The sequence below is a fragment of the Quercus lobata genome, chromosome 4, assembly GCF_001633185.2.
Source record: "Quercus lobata isolate SW786 chromosome 4, ValleyOak3.0 Primary Assembly, whole genome shotgun sequence".
NCBI lineage: Eukaryota > Viridiplantae > Streptophyta > Magnoliopsida > Fagales > Fagaceae > Quercus > Quercus lobata.
In genome coordinates this window covers 89,719,095-89,736,541 of record NC_044907.1, presented here as the reverse complement: position 1 = coordinate 89,736,541, position 17,447 = coordinate 89,719,095, and the positions used below count along the sequence as shown (strand labels likewise).

General features: G+C 34.9%; 5 protein-coding genes across 5 annotated transcripts; 3 read left to right on the top strand and 2 right to left on the bottom strand.

Annotated features, from left to right (window-relative positions):
- Positions 1-29: 29 nt before the first annotated feature.
- LOC115986125 lies at positions 30-1,381 on the top strand. The gene is made up of 4 exons (XM_031108982.1): positions 30-746; positions 849-1,022; positions 1,111-1,214; positions 1,306-1,381. The coding sequence occupies exons 1-4, from the start codon at positions 30-32 to the stop codon at positions 1,379-1,381; spliced, it is 1,071 nt and encodes a 356-aa protein (XP_030964842.1).
- LOC115986719 (ubiquitin-like-specific protease ESD4) lies at positions 1,069-3,229 on the top strand. The gene is made up of 8 exons (XM_031109987.1): positions 1,069-1,214; positions 1,887-1,971; positions 2,057-2,143; positions 2,292-2,393; positions 2,465-2,608; positions 2,707-2,816; positions 2,906-2,975; positions 3,062-3,229. Exons 2-8 carry the CDS (start codon positions 1,903-1,905, stop codon positions 3,194-3,196), a joined length of 717 nt encoding a protein of 238 aa, XP_030965847.1. The 5' UTR covers positions 1,069-1,214; positions 1,887-1,902; the 3' UTR covers positions 3,197-3,229.
- A 439-nt stretch (positions 3,230-3,668) lies between these two features.
- Positions 3,669-5,470, top strand: LOC115986124 (pentatricopeptide repeat-containing protein At4g31850, chloroplastic-like). Its single transcript, XM_031108981.1, has 2 exons — positions 3,669-3,725; positions 3,983-5,470. The coding sequence occupies exons 1-2, from the start codon at positions 3,669-3,671 to the stop codon at positions 5,345-5,347; spliced, it is 1,422 nt and encodes a 473-aa protein (XP_030964841.1). The 3' UTR covers positions 5,348-5,470.
- A 4,390-nt stretch (positions 5,471-9,860) lies between these two features.
- Positions 9,861-11,611, bottom strand: LOC115986123 (pentatricopeptide repeat-containing protein At4g31850, chloroplastic-like). The gene is made up of 2 exons (XM_031108980.1): positions 11,204-11,611; positions 9,861-10,487 (listed from the first exon to the last, which is right to left on the bottom strand). Exons 1-2 carry the CDS (start codon positions 11,609-11,611, stop codon positions 9,861-9,863), a joined length of 1,035 nt encoding a protein of 344 aa, XP_030964840.1.
- LOC115986122 (protein FAR1-RELATED SEQUENCE 5-like) lies at positions 11,612-13,397 on the bottom strand. Its single transcript, XM_031108979.1, has 2 exons — positions 12,776-13,397; positions 11,612-12,672 (listed from the first exon to the last, which is right to left on the bottom strand). The coding sequence occupies exons 1-2, from the start codon at positions 13,395-13,397 to the stop codon at positions 11,612-11,614; spliced, it is 1,683 nt and encodes a 560-aa protein (XP_030964839.1).
- Positions 13,398-17,447: the final 4,050 nt, after the last annotated feature.

The window sequence follows — 17,447 nt, the reverse complement described above, 5'->3', positions numbered from 1 at the left end:
GAGATGATATGCTAGTTTTGCATAACACCATGAATGTCATTGCAAAAAATATGGAAACATTTAAGAAAGATATTGTTTTGGAGTTGAAGAATGTCATTGCAAACAATATGGAAACATTTAAGAATGAGATTGTTTTGGAGTTAAAGAATGTAGCAAAAAGGGAATGTACTGGACATACCATTGATTTGGACCTAAATGATATTGTAGAAGACCTTAAAAATGAGACAAAGGTTCTGCCTAAGAAAGAGTCTACATCTCTAGTCCAAGAAAAAATGAACCACGATGATACAGTTCATGTTAAAAAAGAATCTAAGAAAGAGTCTACATTTCCAGTTCAAGACAAAAGGCACCAAGATGATACATCCAAACCTATTTGTTTGGAGTTAAAGAATGTAGCAAAAAGGGAACATACTGGACATACCATTGATTTGGACCTAAATGATATTGTAGAAGAGCTTAAAAATGAGACAAAGGTGCTGCTTAAGAAAGAGTCTACATCTCCAGTCCAAGACAAAATGGACCAAGATGATACAGTTCATGTTAAAAAAGAATCTAAGAAAAAGTCTACATCTCCAGTTCAAGACAAAATGCACCAAGATGATACAGTACCCATTAAAAGAGAATTTAAGATGGTGTCATCATCTCCAATACAAGACACAATAGAGAATGACCGTAATGTTCACATGGTTGGGCTAAGCAAATCCATTAAAGAACCTGGTAGCAAAACAGTCCTATCTCGTAATGTGGTAAGCAGCACAATACTTGCTAGTTAATTATTTTAAAATAGTTTAGAATTTCTATTAGCTACACAATTTTTTAATTTTGTTTATTTGTTATATATTGTGCAGGATGTGGATATGCTACAATTAACTTTCCCACATAACAATAGAATTATTGCATCATGTGTTACACATTCTGCCAAGAGTAAAGTCACTAAATCTCTAAAACGTAGCCCAATTGTCACCTCCCAAGTTGTAGTTCCGAATTTGAAAAAGATGAAAAAAATCAAAGATACGTCTCAGGTGAATCCTTTAATGTGTACATTAATAAATTAGGGTGTAAATACAACATATTTTCCTATGTTAATTATTATATACTATATTGTTTTAGGAATCTAGACTGGTTGATGAGGAGAGTATCAATGAGTTCGCACCATTTACTGAATTGGAGAAGATCATATGCAATTATATTTTCAATAAGGATCTAGATGGGAGGTTTGTCATTTTTGTTTATATATATGTACGGCACCGAGATCCCAGGCCCATACAGGCCCTGGGCCCAGTCCCATACTGGCTTTGGGCGCAGGCCCAGCAGAAAGGTCCAGTTATCCTACGCCCTTCTTGGAGCTTCCTTAAATACACAGACAAGTGTAGGGCATTGAGTTCCAAGAGGTGATCGGTCAAACGTTCCCGGTCAAGTATACGAATCATTCCCAGGAAAATGTGGTATGCACGGGAGACTGGGTTGCCGAACATAATCGGTCCAGAAGAAATCAAGTTCCAAGATCATAAATGCAGCACCGCCCTCTCACCTAAACAACCACTTAAATCAAATAATATTGGACCTTCAATAGCACAAACGGTGACTGTAATCATAATCTCCCCACTAACCTTGGCTATAAATAGAAGAAAGTTGGGAGAAGAAAGGGTTCAGAAAATTTGAGAGAAAATAGTCAAGTGAGTGAATATCAACTGAGCGTTGTTTTGAGTCTCTCTGCCGGGAACGACCCATAGTAGGAAATTCTCAAGCCCACTACAAATAAATTGTAAGCTCAAGTGTTCTAAGGCCCAGAAGTCTTACACCTGGTTCCTACAATATAGAAATTAATATTAATGCATTTTTTGAATAAGATCTAACTAAATAATATGTTAATGAATAATGTTCAGTGAAGTTCTTGCTAGCATGAAATATGAGTATGGTGATCGTGCGGCTTTTTTTTCATTGCTCCCTAACCAATGGATTAGCAGTCAGGTTAGTTTATGAAATTAAAATAGGAAAATATAATATTAATTTTATTTATTTATTCACTAATTCTAACAATAATATTTTATGCTAGATTATTAACTTGACCATTTGCATGATGACTTTGGAAGAGAAAAAGTATGGACAACTATATGCGTGGCATTTGCCAACACATTTCTCGGTAAGTTTGCTTAATTATTTTTGGTTGTGCATATAGTATTTAATTAACATATTACTTTTCATTTTTTATATATGTTTCGGGTTGTGCTTATAGTATTTCATTCCTTAGTTATTTCTATATATATATATATATATATATATGTTTGTAGCAAAAAATGATTGAAGAAGATGGTAATCCCACACTGGAATGGTTTAAAAGGACGTATAGGGACGATGACAAGTATATGTCAAGATTGATGTGTTGTGAACAGGTAAATTTACTTAACACACTTGTGTATTTTAAATTAACACATGCTAATACATTATTTGTTTGTACTTGTAGATTTATATCCCTATGAATGACAATAATAGTCACTGGTACTTATGTGTCATTGACTTTAGTTCAAGAAAAAAATGTATTCATATATTGGACTCTTTGCCAAGCACAACGAGGCAAGACATTCGAATAAAAAACGTGCAAACAGTGGTACTGTATCTTTTTCTATTGATTTCAATAATAATTTTGATATGTGGTTTTCTTAAGTTTTGTACTTAATAATTGCTTATAATCTCACTTTGCGATAGATAAAAGGTCTCGATAAGTTATTGAGTTATCTAGAGAAAGACAGCTATACTAATAGTATTACCAAATTTCCATTGAAATCACCCCCGTTGGATCCTATACAAGATAATGGGTATGTACTAAATTGTAGATTTGCACATACAGATAACTTTTACGTGAATCTGTAGGTTTTTTTATATTTTAACTGTTTTCATATTTCAGGTATGATTGCGGCATGTATGTTATTAAGCACATGCATACAAAAATTATCAAACAGAATCTAACCTTGATGGTAATATATTTATTGGAAGTATATTTTACAGTTTTCGCATAATTTGCTTAAGCCTCTTATTCATCAACAATGTCTACTTTTTTTAGGAGAGTTGGTCGAAACGTATTCGATACAAGTTGGCATCAAGTCTAGTGCTTTCAATGGAAAATGAACAACATTCAAAAATAATAGAAAATGCTAGAAAAACTACACTACAAGATATTTTTCGGTCATTGGAATGACATTGATTTGTATAATTTGATAATTGAATTTTTTGGAAAATGCTACAATTTATTGAATTTTATATTTGATTGAAAGGGAGATTGAATTTCGTGAGTTGCACTACCCTTGTTTATGTGAGTTCTGCATGTTTTTAGATATCAATTTATGTTGTTTGATTGGTGAGGATGCTAAGATGCATATATATATTTGTCAACAACCATCGCAGTTTAAGAGACTTTGTATAGTGTTGATACCTTGATTTCAAACAACTTGAAAGCCCTGGTCGTACTTATCTAGAAGATGAAATGTATAAAAGGGTTCCTTTGTTGCATGTTTATAGGCTCTAAAGTCTAAGAGTCTTAAGTGAATATTTTGTTTTTGAAGCAATATTATAAGGGGCATATAAGGTCTTTCACTAAAAACTTTTTCCTTAAGTGTTGGGACTTGGAAAGTTTGTCTTAGGAATTTATGTTATTCTACAAAAGAATAATGATGCCTCTCTGGGATGTTCTAGAAAGATTTAACTACATGGATTTGGTAGAAGTAGATGTAATTGAGAAGTAAAGAAATGAATGTTAGGATGGTCTTCAAAGAAAACTGCATTTTGCAGTTTTTGTACCTGATAACTGAAAAGGTCCATTACCCACTGTTTATTTTGGCAAAATAGGTTCATTTTTTTTATGGCATAAGATCTCATATGGCCCTAACTTTCATCATTTTTTAAGATGTTCATTTGTGTCACTAGTCACTACAATTGTTTAGGTGCTTCTGACTTGCATTCTAAGATTTCTACTAAGATGATTTAGCTTGCCAACAACATTTTCTTATCAGCTTTTAGTCTATTTGTTTATGTACTTCAATCTGGGTTTTGTAGGGAGGCTTTGGAGGTTTATAGAAGAGCAGTCTCCGAAGGAAATAAGCCTAGTTTGAAGACTTACTCGGCGCTTATGGTGGCATTGGGGAAGAGAAGGGATATTGAAACCATAATGGATTTGTTAAAAGAGATGGAAAGTTTGGGGTTGAGGCCAAATATATACACATTCACTATATGCATTAGAGCACTTGGAAGGGCTGGGAAATTTGATGAAGTGTATGCAATTCTTAAGAGAATGGATGATGAGGGATGTGGACCTGATGTTGTTACTTACACAATTATCCTAGATGCTCTTTGTAATGTGGGGAAACTTGATAATGCCAAGCAATTATTTGCAAAGATGAAAGCTACCCGTCATAAGCCCGACCGAGTAACCTACATTACTTTGCTGAACAAGTTTAGTGACTCCGGAGACTTGGAAACGTTTAAAGAAATTTGGAGTGAAATGGAAGTGGATGGTTATGCTCCTGATGTTGTTACTTTTACCATATTTGTTGATGCCTTATGCAAAGCTGGGAATGTTGACAAAGCATTTAGCATATTGGATGTTATGAAGAAGCAAGGGATCTCACCAAATCTTCATACCTATAATACTTTGATTTGTGGACTTTTAAGGGTAAGTAGGTTGGATGAGGCATTGAAGCTTTTCAGTGATACGGGATCTTTGGGAGTTGAACCTACTGCTTATACATATATACTTTTCATTGACTACTATGGAAAGTCAGGTGATCCTACCAAAGCTTTTCAAACCTTTCAGGAAATGAAAATTCGAGGAATTGTTCCTAATGTTGTTGTTTGTAATGCATCTTTATACAGCCTTGCTGAAATGGGTAGGCTTGGAGAAGCAACAGATATATTTAATGGGCTTAAAAATAGTGGGATTGCTCCAAATTCAGTAACTTATAACATGATGATGAAGTGCCACAGTAAGCTGGGCCAAGTAGATGAAGCCATTAAATTACTCTCTGAGATGATGGAAAACGAATGTGAACCAGATGTTATTGTAATTAATTCTTTGATTGACACACTTTACAAGGCTAACCGGGTTGAGGAAGCATGGCAAATGTTTTGCAGAATAAAGGACATGAAGCTTGCTCCTACAGTTGTGACCTACAATACATTATTAGATGGGCTAGGGAAGAAGGGTGAAGTCCAAAAAGCCATGGAGTTGTTTGAGAGCATGACTAGGCATGGGTGTCCTCCAAACACAATAACTTTCAACATACTCCTGGATTGTCTTGGCAAGAATGAAGAGGTTGATTTGGCCTTGAAAATGCATTTTGAGATGAAAAATTGAAAAATTGTAGTGATGAGCGGTTATTATTGTGATTAACAATGTAGTTGGGATTAAGACCGAAAGTATAGATGAAAACTGTGGAACACCCTTTGATAAGATCAATATAATTGTCTTTATTTCCAACTTCTTATCTTATGCATGTATATTATTTAATTGCCAAGACCTGGAATGTCACGAAGAATTGAAGTTTTTTTCTTTTATTCTCTCTCCTATGATTTCTTAGCAATTAAAAAAAAAAAAAATTCTTAATGGTCCAATTGCATTCTTGATTATGGGTTTGTAACATAATGTTATCATCATTAATGATGTCAACTCATCATGCAATCTCATGTTTGATTTACTTTGTTATCATTATTTCCTGGGGAGGGACTGCAGAAGCAATTTACTTTGGTGATGAATGATAAGTCCTTGTATATATCCGGTAACTTTTGGTTCAATTTTTTTTTTTTTTTTTTGATAGGTAACTTTTGGTTCAAATTGATCACAATGATTATAATTTTAGATGTAATGATTATATGAAGGGGAAAGAGAACTCGAAGGCTTGAAGCCTAAAATTTTTTTGCGTATGTATTATGTAGTGATAGTTTGAGCTCTTCATTTCATTTGGCCCCTACTCTGTATTTTAACTGATCAGATGACCATAGCAGGAACCCTCATCTTCCACAAAGGAGAGATCGGGAAGCAAATGAACTTTATATTTAGGGAGAGGATGGACATTTGATGAGAAGAAATAGTATGAGCTTTGTTGTACATTCATGAAAAGAAATAGAATATGGACATTGATGGGATCTCTATAAACAAACAAATATAGCCAAATATTAAAACATAATACTGATAATTCTACATTCCAAGCCGGAATTGGGAGTAACAAACTTTTCTGAACTACTTAGGGAAATTGAATTTACTTATTTACATATGAAATTAGCAAAAATCAAAATGTGCTACTTCCTCACAACACATCTTCTAGCTTCTTGCTAGTGGAAATCGTTTTTCCCCATTATCTCCATTAGCAATTAGAATCCTTATGGAATCTTAACCTCTAGGTAGAGTTTATTGATTATTACACAATCTTCAGATCCATTCTCTACATCTCTTCCAAGACAATCTTCAGCTTCATACTTTGCAACTTAAACTTTGGACATGAAAAAACAGAGTGACCAGGCAGTGTAGCATATTCTTTTCGGTTCTGTCCTCCAAATATTTTACTTGGAACATCATAAAAACATTCGATGAAATGCAACCAGAACCATATCAGATATTGATTATCATCCCACGTCAAAATTTGTCCTGCAGCATAGGTAGGGAAGAGACAATTTATCCACTGGAAGCCTGTTGAGATAGGCTCTACTGGTTGAATAATCACGGGCACATTATCATGGCATTGGATGACCCCTATCATACTTAGAGTGCTCCCATCTTTGATGAGCCTGATAGACAACTTTCTTTCCATTATAAAGTATTAAAATTTTAAAATAACAAAGTTTGAAAATACAAAAAATCAAAGTCATCAACTTCTATACCGTTCTATATATATATATATATATATATATATATATATATGACATGGAGAAGCATGACACTAAGAGAACTCAAAACAAAACAATCGGGAGCATACCCTTCTCTGAGACCCTACAGAGAGGTGGGCTCAACTAGTATCGTGAAAGCTTAGACAAAAGTCTATTTTCCTTTGTTACATCAAGTATAGTTATTGGCTTAACAAATGGAGCTACCTTAGGCCCATAAACTTTTACTGGTGCTCTTAGTCAAGACTAGAAGTTTGACATGTAAAAAGAAGTCAAATTGCAAAGTATATTGCAGAAACTTCTACAACAAATAAAATTCCAAACCAGTTTTCTATATTCTAATGCAGCAAATGAATTTAGAGATACATGATAAATCATAACAACAAGCCTAAGAATACTAGCTGATAAGAAAATTCCATAAACTTGATGAACTCATTCTTTATAAATGCAATACTATCTGAAGTATGTACTATTCATATAGAACTTTTGAATGAATTCACATCAAAATTTCATTTGAGACATACCTAATTCGTTGACTATATAGAATACATGTGCTATGAGTATCCAACACTCAATAAGAACAAGGAAAAATGAATCTCAATATGTGATTGCAATTTTAAAATAAATCTACTCCTAAGTTGGTCAGAAGGTGCAGGGAAAAATCGACAAAAACCAAAGAAGCAAGATTAGAGGGAAGAATTCAACCTCGCACAAGGATGAAAATCTTTGCATATGATTATCATGTATGTACAGTGATTCAAAGCATTTAATTATCTACACCATTGCTAAGAAAATTGAAGCTACCAAAATTTGATTGCCTCAACTAAACATACTATTTTTCTTATTTTGTATTCCATCTATCACTATACCCATATGGTGATGCTTGTTTCAGTTCCATAATCCGATAGAAACTTGGTTCCCTAGATCAAAACAAATAAAAGATCTAATATTCGAAGTCTGAATTCCTTTTCGCTTCCTTAAATTCTATCACCAAACAAAGATCCAAATGTGCACAACCCACTCCCAACAAAATAAACAATCTTCAAGGAGGGGAAAACCCAATTACCTTCACTAACCAACAGCCACATTTTCTCAACAACCAAACACCCCGACAAAGACTAAAAAAACTGCATCCACAAATCAAGGATAAAAAATAAGACCAAGCAAATCACTAACCTCAGTAAATGGGAGTGCCGATACTGATACGCTCAAAAACTGGAGATGGACTTGAAAGCTTGGGCTTGTCTCAGCTACTTTGACTGACCTTGCGGAACCCATACTTGGGTTGCTGGGTTTGATTTGAAATTTTGGATGTGAGAGAATTAGGAATCATTTGGAGAGGAGGGTGATCTGACACTCCGACAGAGACAGATTTGAACTTTGGATTTGAATTTTGAGATTAAAATTTTTCTGAGCTATTCTGAAAATGCTCAAACATTCATTCCAACGGTGTTAAACAGAATTGGATTTTCCTTGTCATGCTTTATTAGGATCTGACTCAGAAATTTAAGCACAGATGAAGGCTTCTTATTGGCTGAGAGGACCATTGGACTAGAGTGATGCGGTGCTCCGGGGAACAAACTTTATTTAAGCGCAAATAATTTCTCAAGTGATATGAAACACTTTTTTTTTTTTTTTTTGATAGATAAGAAAGAAAATATTATTAAAAAATGAATAGAAGGAAAGATACACAGAGTTCACAATAATGAACAAGGAGCAAACAGAAACAAATAGGAACAAACAATCACTAAACTATTCCAAGAGACAAAAGAAAATCCATAAGAACAAAACAATCCAAGAGACCCCAACATCGAGACCAATCAAAGAGAGTCCATTGGCACAAATTTAGCAACTAAGCCAGAGATTTCTCAGTATCTGAAAAGAACGCCGATTATATTTAGTCCAAATAGTCCACATCAAACAACCTGGAACCAAATTCCAAATATTAGAATTAAGTTTCCAAAGCCAATGATACCAACAAAATAATAAGTCTGCAACTGAACCTGGCATGACCCAATCAATCCCAAACAACTCAAGCATATACATCCACATAAAATGAACTACCGGACCAAAAATCAGCAGGCGATCCACAGATTCTTCTTTACAATAGCACATACTACAACGATATGCCAATATTTACATATGTTTTGATTGGTCCCTATAAAATTTTAAATTAAAGATTAGAATTTTCCTCCAAACAGGTTTTGAGAAAAATTCCTTTATCACATTATCTATTTAATGTGACTATTCATGTATCTATTTAATAATCTGTAACATGAATACTTGTTCCAAAAAGAAAAAGGAAAAAAAACACACACACACACACAATAATACTATTTTAAATCACCACATAATGGGTTGGAGAAGAGAAAATATGTCCAAATTGATATTGGTAGAGTAAAAGTGGTGTAGACATAGTATAACATAAATGTAATGTTTTAGTTTACAAAATGATGACAAGGTCAATGATGACACAAGAAATAGTAGTTACACTTCAAAATCACTGTATTGCATTACTATCTTACATACATAGCATACAAAAGTAAGATACTCACAGTTCTCAGGCTCAAAAGTTTTAGAAGACTTCAAACAGACCTAACAAGCAACTTCTATATTAGGACCAAATATTATAAAAACCGTTCCATACCAGGACATATTTCTTACCACCAACCTTGCAGATACATCTAATAGAAGGACAAAGTTGTTTCCACAACATTCATTGTCAGTTGGTACTGACCAAACCCATTTACTGCTGTTAGGGTAAAGCATCGCTGAAAAACCCAAGTTAACAGACATAAGTAAAAGGGAGAACCCCAACACATACTCATATAGATCCATCAAAAGATGATGGCCAAACTTTTATTAGTGACATTTAAAGAAGATTTTCAGTGCTTCAAGGAGAGTGAAAAAAAAGTTATACCTGGTATTCCTCAAGTACAGAGATCACCAAACATGTACAGTTGAGTGGCCCCGTGAGTATCTCAATAAAGTCAAGACTGATTAGGAAGCTGTGCAAATGTTCCCTTGTTAGGGCTGCAGCCCCGAACCATCATTTTCTTGTAGACTGCATAGGCATGGTCTGGGTTTCCTGACGTACAGTATCCTCGAATGAGAGCATTATGGGTGAACACATCAGGTTCAAGACCTATAAGTTGTAGTTCTTCATACATATTCCCAGCTTGCTCCACCATTCCAACAATCCCAAGATTGAAGATTAATGAATTATAAGTGTAAAGATCAGGAGTAATGCCCTTATTTCGCATTCCATTGAAAAGAGAGAGAGCTTCCTCTAACCTCTGTGATCTTCCAAGTCCATCAATTATAAGATTGTAAGAGACCAAGTCAGGATCAATGCCAGAAAACTTTAGTTCCTCAAAGTAATGCAAGGCATCATCAACTCTCCGTGCCATGCACAGGCAATCCACAAGAATAGTGTAAGACTTCAAGTCTGGTCTTATACCTTCTTTGATCATCCTTTTGAACAACTTACAGGCAGTTTCCAAGTCACCAGTCTTCCCAAATCCATTTATAAGAACATTGTAAATAGCACAATTAGGTTTGCATCCATAATCCAGCATCTCTTCAAAGAACCGTATTGCTTCCTCCGGTTTCCCTGACTTCAAAAGTCCATCCAGGAGAGGACCATATGTAAAAGGTGTGGGAGAAAAATCACCACTTATGAGATCATATTATAAATCCATAGCCTTATCTAAACAATTAGATTTCACAAGACCAGAGATTGCAATATTATGAGTGATGGTGTTAGGAATACATACACAATATTGCTACCGTGGAACATCATATTGCTACCAATAATCGTGTGGCCCTCTTGAGAAAAATATTTCAGTGTCCAAGGACGTATGAATTACTAGAAATACATACACATCTATCTCATAAGGATTTCAATATCATTGCAATTCATTAATGGTCCCAATATAGATATAAAACTAACAGTACTAGTCCTGGAATACAGAATTAGAATATCAAAATAAAAAACAGAACCTAGAACAGAAAATTTCTAACCATTAAGCCACATGACTAAGAACTCGGGGTTTGCTTCTAACATCAGTACTCAAAGAGTTTTTCATATTAGAAAACATAAAGCAAGCAACTAAAAAGAACCGGTGATAACAAGATGAACTTAATACCAACTCCAATCCAGTAACTCTATTCCAAAAACTAACAATGTGATAACAATAACCAAAAATGAAGTTTAACCAAAAAAGTTAAAAGTCGGAAGAAAAAAATTCATATGTTGTCTAGTAAATATCCCATCGACATTTCACTATTAAAGAAAATTATAATAATTTGTTTCCAAATCAGGTGAGCCAACAGCTGGATGTTCCATGGATTCAGTGACGTTGTCACCATCAACATGTTCACCTTGTTGAATATGTGTAGATGGACATGAGCGCCTTGTGTGTCCAACATCTTTACAACTGCTGCATCGCCTAACTTTCGCATGGCTGTGGCTGTTGCTCGTGCTACCATGGTCGCCTTTAGTCTTGACAATGGCTGGATCACGAACATTTAAGTTTGCTTTATTGGACGCAGTGCGTATCCCATCTTCAACAGCTTCTTTACTTGAATTATAAAGTTCTTCCATGCGGCGTGTCAACCTTGCTATTTCAACCTTCAATTCTTCGAAGCCTTGTGTTGTTCTTGAACCAAAGTAACACATCTGACTACAACTAGCAGACAATGCACTAAACCGTGCCATACGTATGATATCAGGAGACATTTAGGATTCAAGTTTGTAAGGCAGGTCGGACTTTGCTGTTTTCAGCCATCTGTTCATTATACATGTCGGTGGAATCTGTTTCAAATGTTCAACCTTCATAATAGCAAATAGGTGCCCACAAGGATATCCATATGACTCAAATAGCAAACAAGAGCACTTCATAGATTGATCAGCTTGACAATACACAACCTCCCATCTTGAGTCAGGGGATGCATACTGAGATAACGTGTACGTACGATAACCTTCCTTATCTATGTAGTAAAGCACAATGAATTTTTGTTCATTCAATAATTCTTCTTGAACCATGCTGAATATCTCCCTTGTGAATATAGTAGCAGCATGTTTCTCTATTTCAGCTAACCCAGTAATCAGAATAGGTTCAGTATAATTTGAAGAAAAATCTGCCCCCATCTCATTGTGTCTAATATGTGAAAGTGCTCTATCAACTTGCTGGAACAACTCATAAAGCCTAGTCTTCCTATCCAAAAATCTATTCAAGAATGCATTCATGGCTTCACAACGTTGTGTACTCCTGCAGCCAGAAAAAAAATGACCTCTCATGTAAGCTTCAGCCCATTTCATTTTTTTAGCATACATTTCATGCAACCATTCATGGTTATGTAAATTGTGATTGTCGACCATTTTATTCCACATGTCTTCAAATTCATCTGGTGTAACATATCGTACCATACACCTAATAAAACTTTCATATACTTTATCATGTAGATTTGCAAAAGCATTCCTTTCAAGATGCCACACACATAAACGATGTCGAGACTTTGGAAAAACTGTTTTAATAGCTTTACTCATTGCTTTGTCCCCATTTGTCACGACTGAAATAGGGGTCTTATTGTTCATTGCTACAAGCATATTTTGCAACACCCAAGTATATGTTTCAACGGTCTCATCAACCAATAATCCAAAACCAAATACTATAGTTTGCCGATGGTGGTTGACTCCTACCAATATAACAAGGGGTTTTTTGTATATATTTGTCTTATATGTTGTATCAAACGCGACTACATCTCCAAAACATGCATAATCTAAACGACTTTGAGAATCTGTCCAAAACAGATTAGCCAAATAGCTTTCTTCATCAACAGTGTATTTAAAAAAAAAATGAGGAGTCCATGTCTACTTTTGCTTGTAAATATCCCAAAGCACATTCAGCATCACCATCTCGCATATTGTTGTTGCGAATTGCCGCTACATAATTGTAGAGATCTTTTGAAGTGAACCCTATATTCTCGTATCCTCCAGCTTGTTGGATCATATGATCCATGATTTGATTTGATTTGACCCCAACATTATGCAATGCTATAATCTGAGCCTTATCAGAATCCTTAATAGTCCTATGTGAACGGAGAAATTGAGTCTCAAATTGCGGAACTAAGTCATGATTATGCTCCCTTTTAAACTCTCCTACCACCCATTCACCTAACTTTCGTTCAAACCTAATACGAAAAGCGGCCTTGCAACCACTTCTTGTTTTTGGTCTCTCACGCATGCAATTTACATTGGACTCATTTTTCCTAATTTGCAACCCTTCCTTTGCACAAACCCATCTTCTAGAGGTCACAATGTTATCTTTATTATGCTTTATCTCATCTTTACGAATACTAAACCCAACCAACTTTGCATATGTGTTATAAAACTCTCCACCATCATCTAGGGAACTGAATTTCAAACCAGTTATTTGGGCATCAGTCAACTGATCTCTTCCTTTTTCGAGAATAGTACTCCAATGTTTTTCCAAATCAATAAAATCCTTCGTTCTCCGTATCATGATCCATGTGAACCAATATATTATTCCTAAACAAAGAAGATGTACAATTTTCAATTTAAAAAAAAAAAAAGAAATAAAGAGGACCAATATATTATTCTTGTATCATGATCCCTTGTAAACATCTCTATAATGTTCTGAGTTTCCACTATTATTTTAATAAATTTGTGTGACAATTTATTATCTATACTACTATTTAAGGGGTTTCATCTGCTTGGATTTCTCAATTTTTTTCTAAGTAATTGCAAAAATGAAATTGTCTACAACTTTTTATCGCTAAACGGTTTAACAAATTTCAAAAGTTTGACACATTTTTTTCCTAAAAATCTGCCTACATTATCTCTATTCCACACACTTTTTACATATCCTATACATATCCTAAATTAAAAAAAAAAAAAAAAAAAAAAAAAAAAAAAATCCCACTTTCACCTATCTTCCTAAAATTTAGCATACCTCTTCAAATCCCAGTTACACGTTCTCCTATTTGAATTCAATATTTTTTTTTCCTAATTTCAATTGAAGCTTTACTCTTAACTTCTAATCATTGTCTTTTATTTTTATTTAAAAAAATTAATTGTTCAAAATTCTTTCTTATTCCTTAAATAACCACCAATATTCCCAACAAAAATTTTATCAAAATATATATATATATATATATATATATATTCCCAGCAAAAAATAAAAAGAAGAAGTTAACAATTGGATAAGATTAGCTACGATCAACTATCGCTTTAAAAAAAATCTGTCTACAAATTCTCACAAACACAACTTCAAACTTCCGCCCATTATCATTAAGCAGTTATAATGTTCTCCCTCTATCCCTATCCTTCATAGCAACAACTATTTTTGTATGTAGCCTCTGTAATGAACGTTGTTGTATGTTTTCAAGATAAAAGTTTGCAATCAAAGGGTAGGGGACGTGAAGTCCGTGCTACAAATGATATGCCACCATTTTGAAGTCCCTTCATGTTGACAACCTGGCTACTAAAGTTCATTATAAAGTCTACATTCCTAACAAAGCAACATCATCTCTGGAGGTAATTATTTCATGTTGTCTGGATCTAAATATATGTTAGAATGTATTGTGGGAGTTGGATTTGGGAAGTGTCTTCCTGAGTTTAGTAAGCCCAGATTCACATTTTTAATTTTTTTAGTACATTATGTGTAAAGAGATCAAAAAATAATTAAAATTTATCCAAAAAATAAAAGAGTCTATAAGCACACACGTGAGCACGTGCTCAGAGTCTAGTATTATATGATTTATGTTTGTCTTTTGTCTTTTATCTTTTGTCTCTTTGCCATTATCTTTCTTCTTCTTTTCTTTTTTCTGACACTGACCCATTCACCAATCCTACTACCGACACAATGAACTTATTATCCACTACCGACAAACACTTTTACCATTTTTATTCTTTGAAAGTTGATTCAATTTTCCTTTTGCTGTGAGCCTTTAACTTGTCCTTATTTTGTTGCCCAACTACCACACAACAAACAGTCAAACACTGATATTTTCTCTAATCTCTAGAGACTCTACTCTCTCTCTTATCTATCTAATATAGTCACACAGAGTCACAATTCACAAAGACAAACACAGACTCATCAGTGAGATAGTCACAGAGCCAAAAAGCCAAAGAAAAATAACACAGGCACAGATTCCTCATCAGTAAAAACACAAAAACCACAAGCACAGATTCTGAGATTTTGAAGGATAGATTAAATACTTGACTGTGAAGGCTGGAGCAGATCAAAGCCAGCAGCGGCGTCATGGCGAGATGGGTGTCGCGTGGTGGGTGTGGTCGTGTGGGTGTCGCGTGGGTCTGCGAGATGGGCCTCGCCGCTCTCGCGAGGTGGGGCAAATCAAAGCCAGCAGCGGCGTCATGGCGAGATGGATGTCGCGTGGTGGGTGTGGCTGTGTGGGTGTTGCATGGTGCGTGTAGCCGTGTGGGTGTCGCGTGGGTCTGCGAGATGGGCCTCGCCGCTCTCGCGAGGTGGTGGCGTCACGGTGTGGGCAGCAGCAAGATTTCAAGCTCTTACCTCGCGTTTTGGCAGCTTCACTCACGGCGTGGGCAGCGGCAAAGTCTCTCCCCTCTCACTGTCTTTTTTTTTTTGAAAAGCCTGTCACTCTGTCTTGCCTCAGCCTTCTTTTCTTTTCTTTTTTTTTTTCTTTTGTTTTTCTGTTTGGACTTCGGAGACAGGCGGCTGGGTTTACATTTTTGGACTAAACCCCTTGTCTTTTTACATGTGGGCTGGCTGGCTGGGAGGGGTCCAAGCTTTTTGTAAGGGGCTCAAGTCTTTTTTTTTTTTTTTTTTTTTTTCCTGAAAATTAACCTACTTAATTAATTTTTTTTATTTTTACATGTGGGCTGGCCGGCTGGGTTACAATTTCAGAGGGGGCCCAAGCTTTTTGTAAGGGACCCAAGTCTTTTTTTTTTTTTTTGAAAATTAACCTACTTAATTTTATTTATTTATTTATTTATTTTTATATTTACATGTGACTAGCAGGCTGGGTTACAATTTCAAAGGGGGCTAAGCTTTTTGTAAGGGGGCCCAAGTCTTTTTTTTTTTTTGAAAATTAACCTACTAAAAAAAAAAATGGCCCAGAGGAGCCCAGGCCCCCACCTGTGTCTATCCCTAGCCTTGTGAAACCAAAAGGAAAACAAAAACAAAACAAGATTAATAACAATTCAGCAATACAAAAGTCAAACAGCCAAAACCCCAAATGGAAAACTAAAGAATAAGGATGAGATGTACTGAGATTTTAGTGACGAGAAACGGTGGAGACTTCAAACAAAAGGACATAGAAAGAGAGGAAAATCGGTGGCTGTTATCACCGACATTGAAGGAAAGAAGATTTGGGATGAACTAGGGTTTTTCTTGGATGTAGGATCTTGTGGGCTTTTTAGCTTATGGACCGAAAATTGAAAATTCAAAAAAATAAAATTGCAGGCATGAAGGATTTGAACCAGAGTTGTTCGACAAAAAATATACCGATATGCCACCATGCTGATTCGAACAAAGTATAGAGATGAAAATTGACCTTTTAATAGACAATTATGTTCAAATTACACTGTTTTCATATTTTATACGAACAAATACCAAATGGTTTTAGAATGACAAGTTTGTATAAATTTTGCGAAACCCTGAGAGAGAGAGAGAGAGAGAGGTGTTTTGTGGCATCGATAAGTCTTCAACAACAAAAACATTTCATTGTTATTACGGCTCTCTTAGACTTAGCTAGTGTAGGCTTTGCTAACTCAAATAAGGCTCACACTTATCACTGTGGTCAATATGCTGAACTCTCAATGACAAAATTATTTTGATAATTTTTTTAAAAAATGACTAGGTTATTCGTTTTTGGTAAAATCGGCCAATTGTCCTTAATTGTTTGTAGCTTTTTTATTGGTAATTTTTGTTATTGTTGAAATTTTTTGGGATGTTTATTTTGTTTTGGATGGGTCTAAATGTAATAATAATTTTATGATACAAAATTGCATAGACACTTTAGTTGGGGTGGTTATACCCGTGTTGGATACAGTCATTTGACATTTTCGCACATGTGGATCTAATGAAAATGCCTAAAAAATATAAAACCTGGTATAGTAGCCTTGATTGATGACTATTTCATACTAGATCTGTAGTTTTAATTCAAGTGTTTACTAAAAATTTTAAAATCATTAACAATCTTTGTATTGGATTTTTTGCATAACTTGTTAATTGTATAGTCACCCTATTTCCAACCTTAGACACCACAATGAACACACAACTGTGATTAAGTTGCAGATGTTGTATAAGAACAATTAGAAAGCACATAAGGTTATACATCTTCAGTTTTATAGTATATATTGATGACGCATAGAAAACCAGTAGGCTGAATGCTTCGGGTTTCAATGGGCTTGAGATTGCTTGGAAGGCCTGAAAAGAAAGAAGCACAAGATCAAAGATGATTGGCGTGAATTGGCCAAGAACCCTCCAATACTTAAGTTAGTTTTCTGTCTTGAAATCAAGAATTCCAACTCTATGAGTGGTGAAAAACTTACTTTGATTTCATATGGC

Coding starts and splice junctions, on each gene's coding strand:
- LOC115986125 (XM_031108982.1), top strand. CDS start 30: ATGAATGTCATTGCAAAAAATATGGAAACATTTAAGAAAGATATTGTT. Junction 747..848: donor CAGTCCTATCTCGTAATGTG/GTAAGCAGCACA, acceptor TATATTGTGCAG/GATGTGGATATGCTACAATT. Junction 1,215..1,305: donor AATAAGGATCTAGATGGGAG/GTTTGTCATTTT, acceptor CTTTGGGCGCAG/GCCCAGCAGAAAGGTCCAGT.
- LOC115986719 (XM_031109987.1), top strand. CDS start 1,903: ATGAAATATGAGTATGGTGATCGTGCGGCTTTTTTTTCATTGCTCCCT. Junction 1,972..2,056: donor ACCAATGGATTAGCAGTCAG/GTTAGTTTATGA, acceptor ATTTTATGCTAG/ATTATTAACTTGACCATTTG. Junction 2,609..2,706: donor TAAAAAACGTGCAAACAGTG/GTACTGTATCTT, acceptor ACTTTGCGATAG/ATAAAAGGTCTCGATAAGTT.
- LOC115986124 (XM_031108981.1), top strand. CDS start 3,669: ATGCCTCTCTGGGATGTTCTAGAAAGATTTAACTACATGGATTTGGTA. Junction 3,726..3,982: donor TGGATTTGGTAGAAGTAGAT/GTAATTGAGAAG, acceptor AAGATGATTTAG/CTTGCCAACAACATTTTCTT.
- LOC115986123 (XM_031108980.1), bottom strand. CDS start 11,611: ATGTCTCCTGATATCATACGTATGGCACGGTTTAGTGCATTGTCTGCT. Junction 10,488..11,203: donor AATCCATGGAACATCCAGCT/GTTGGCTCACCT, acceptor GGACTTTTGAAG/TCAGGGAAACCGGAGGAAGC.
- LOC115986122 (XM_031108979.1), bottom strand. CDS start 13,397: ATGATACGGAGAACGAAGGATTTTATTGATTTGGAAAAACATTGGAGT. Junction 12,673..12,775: donor GCGAGATGGTGATGCTGAAT/GTGCTTTGGGAT, acceptor TGTTTTGGACAG/ATTCTCAAAGTCGTTTAGAT.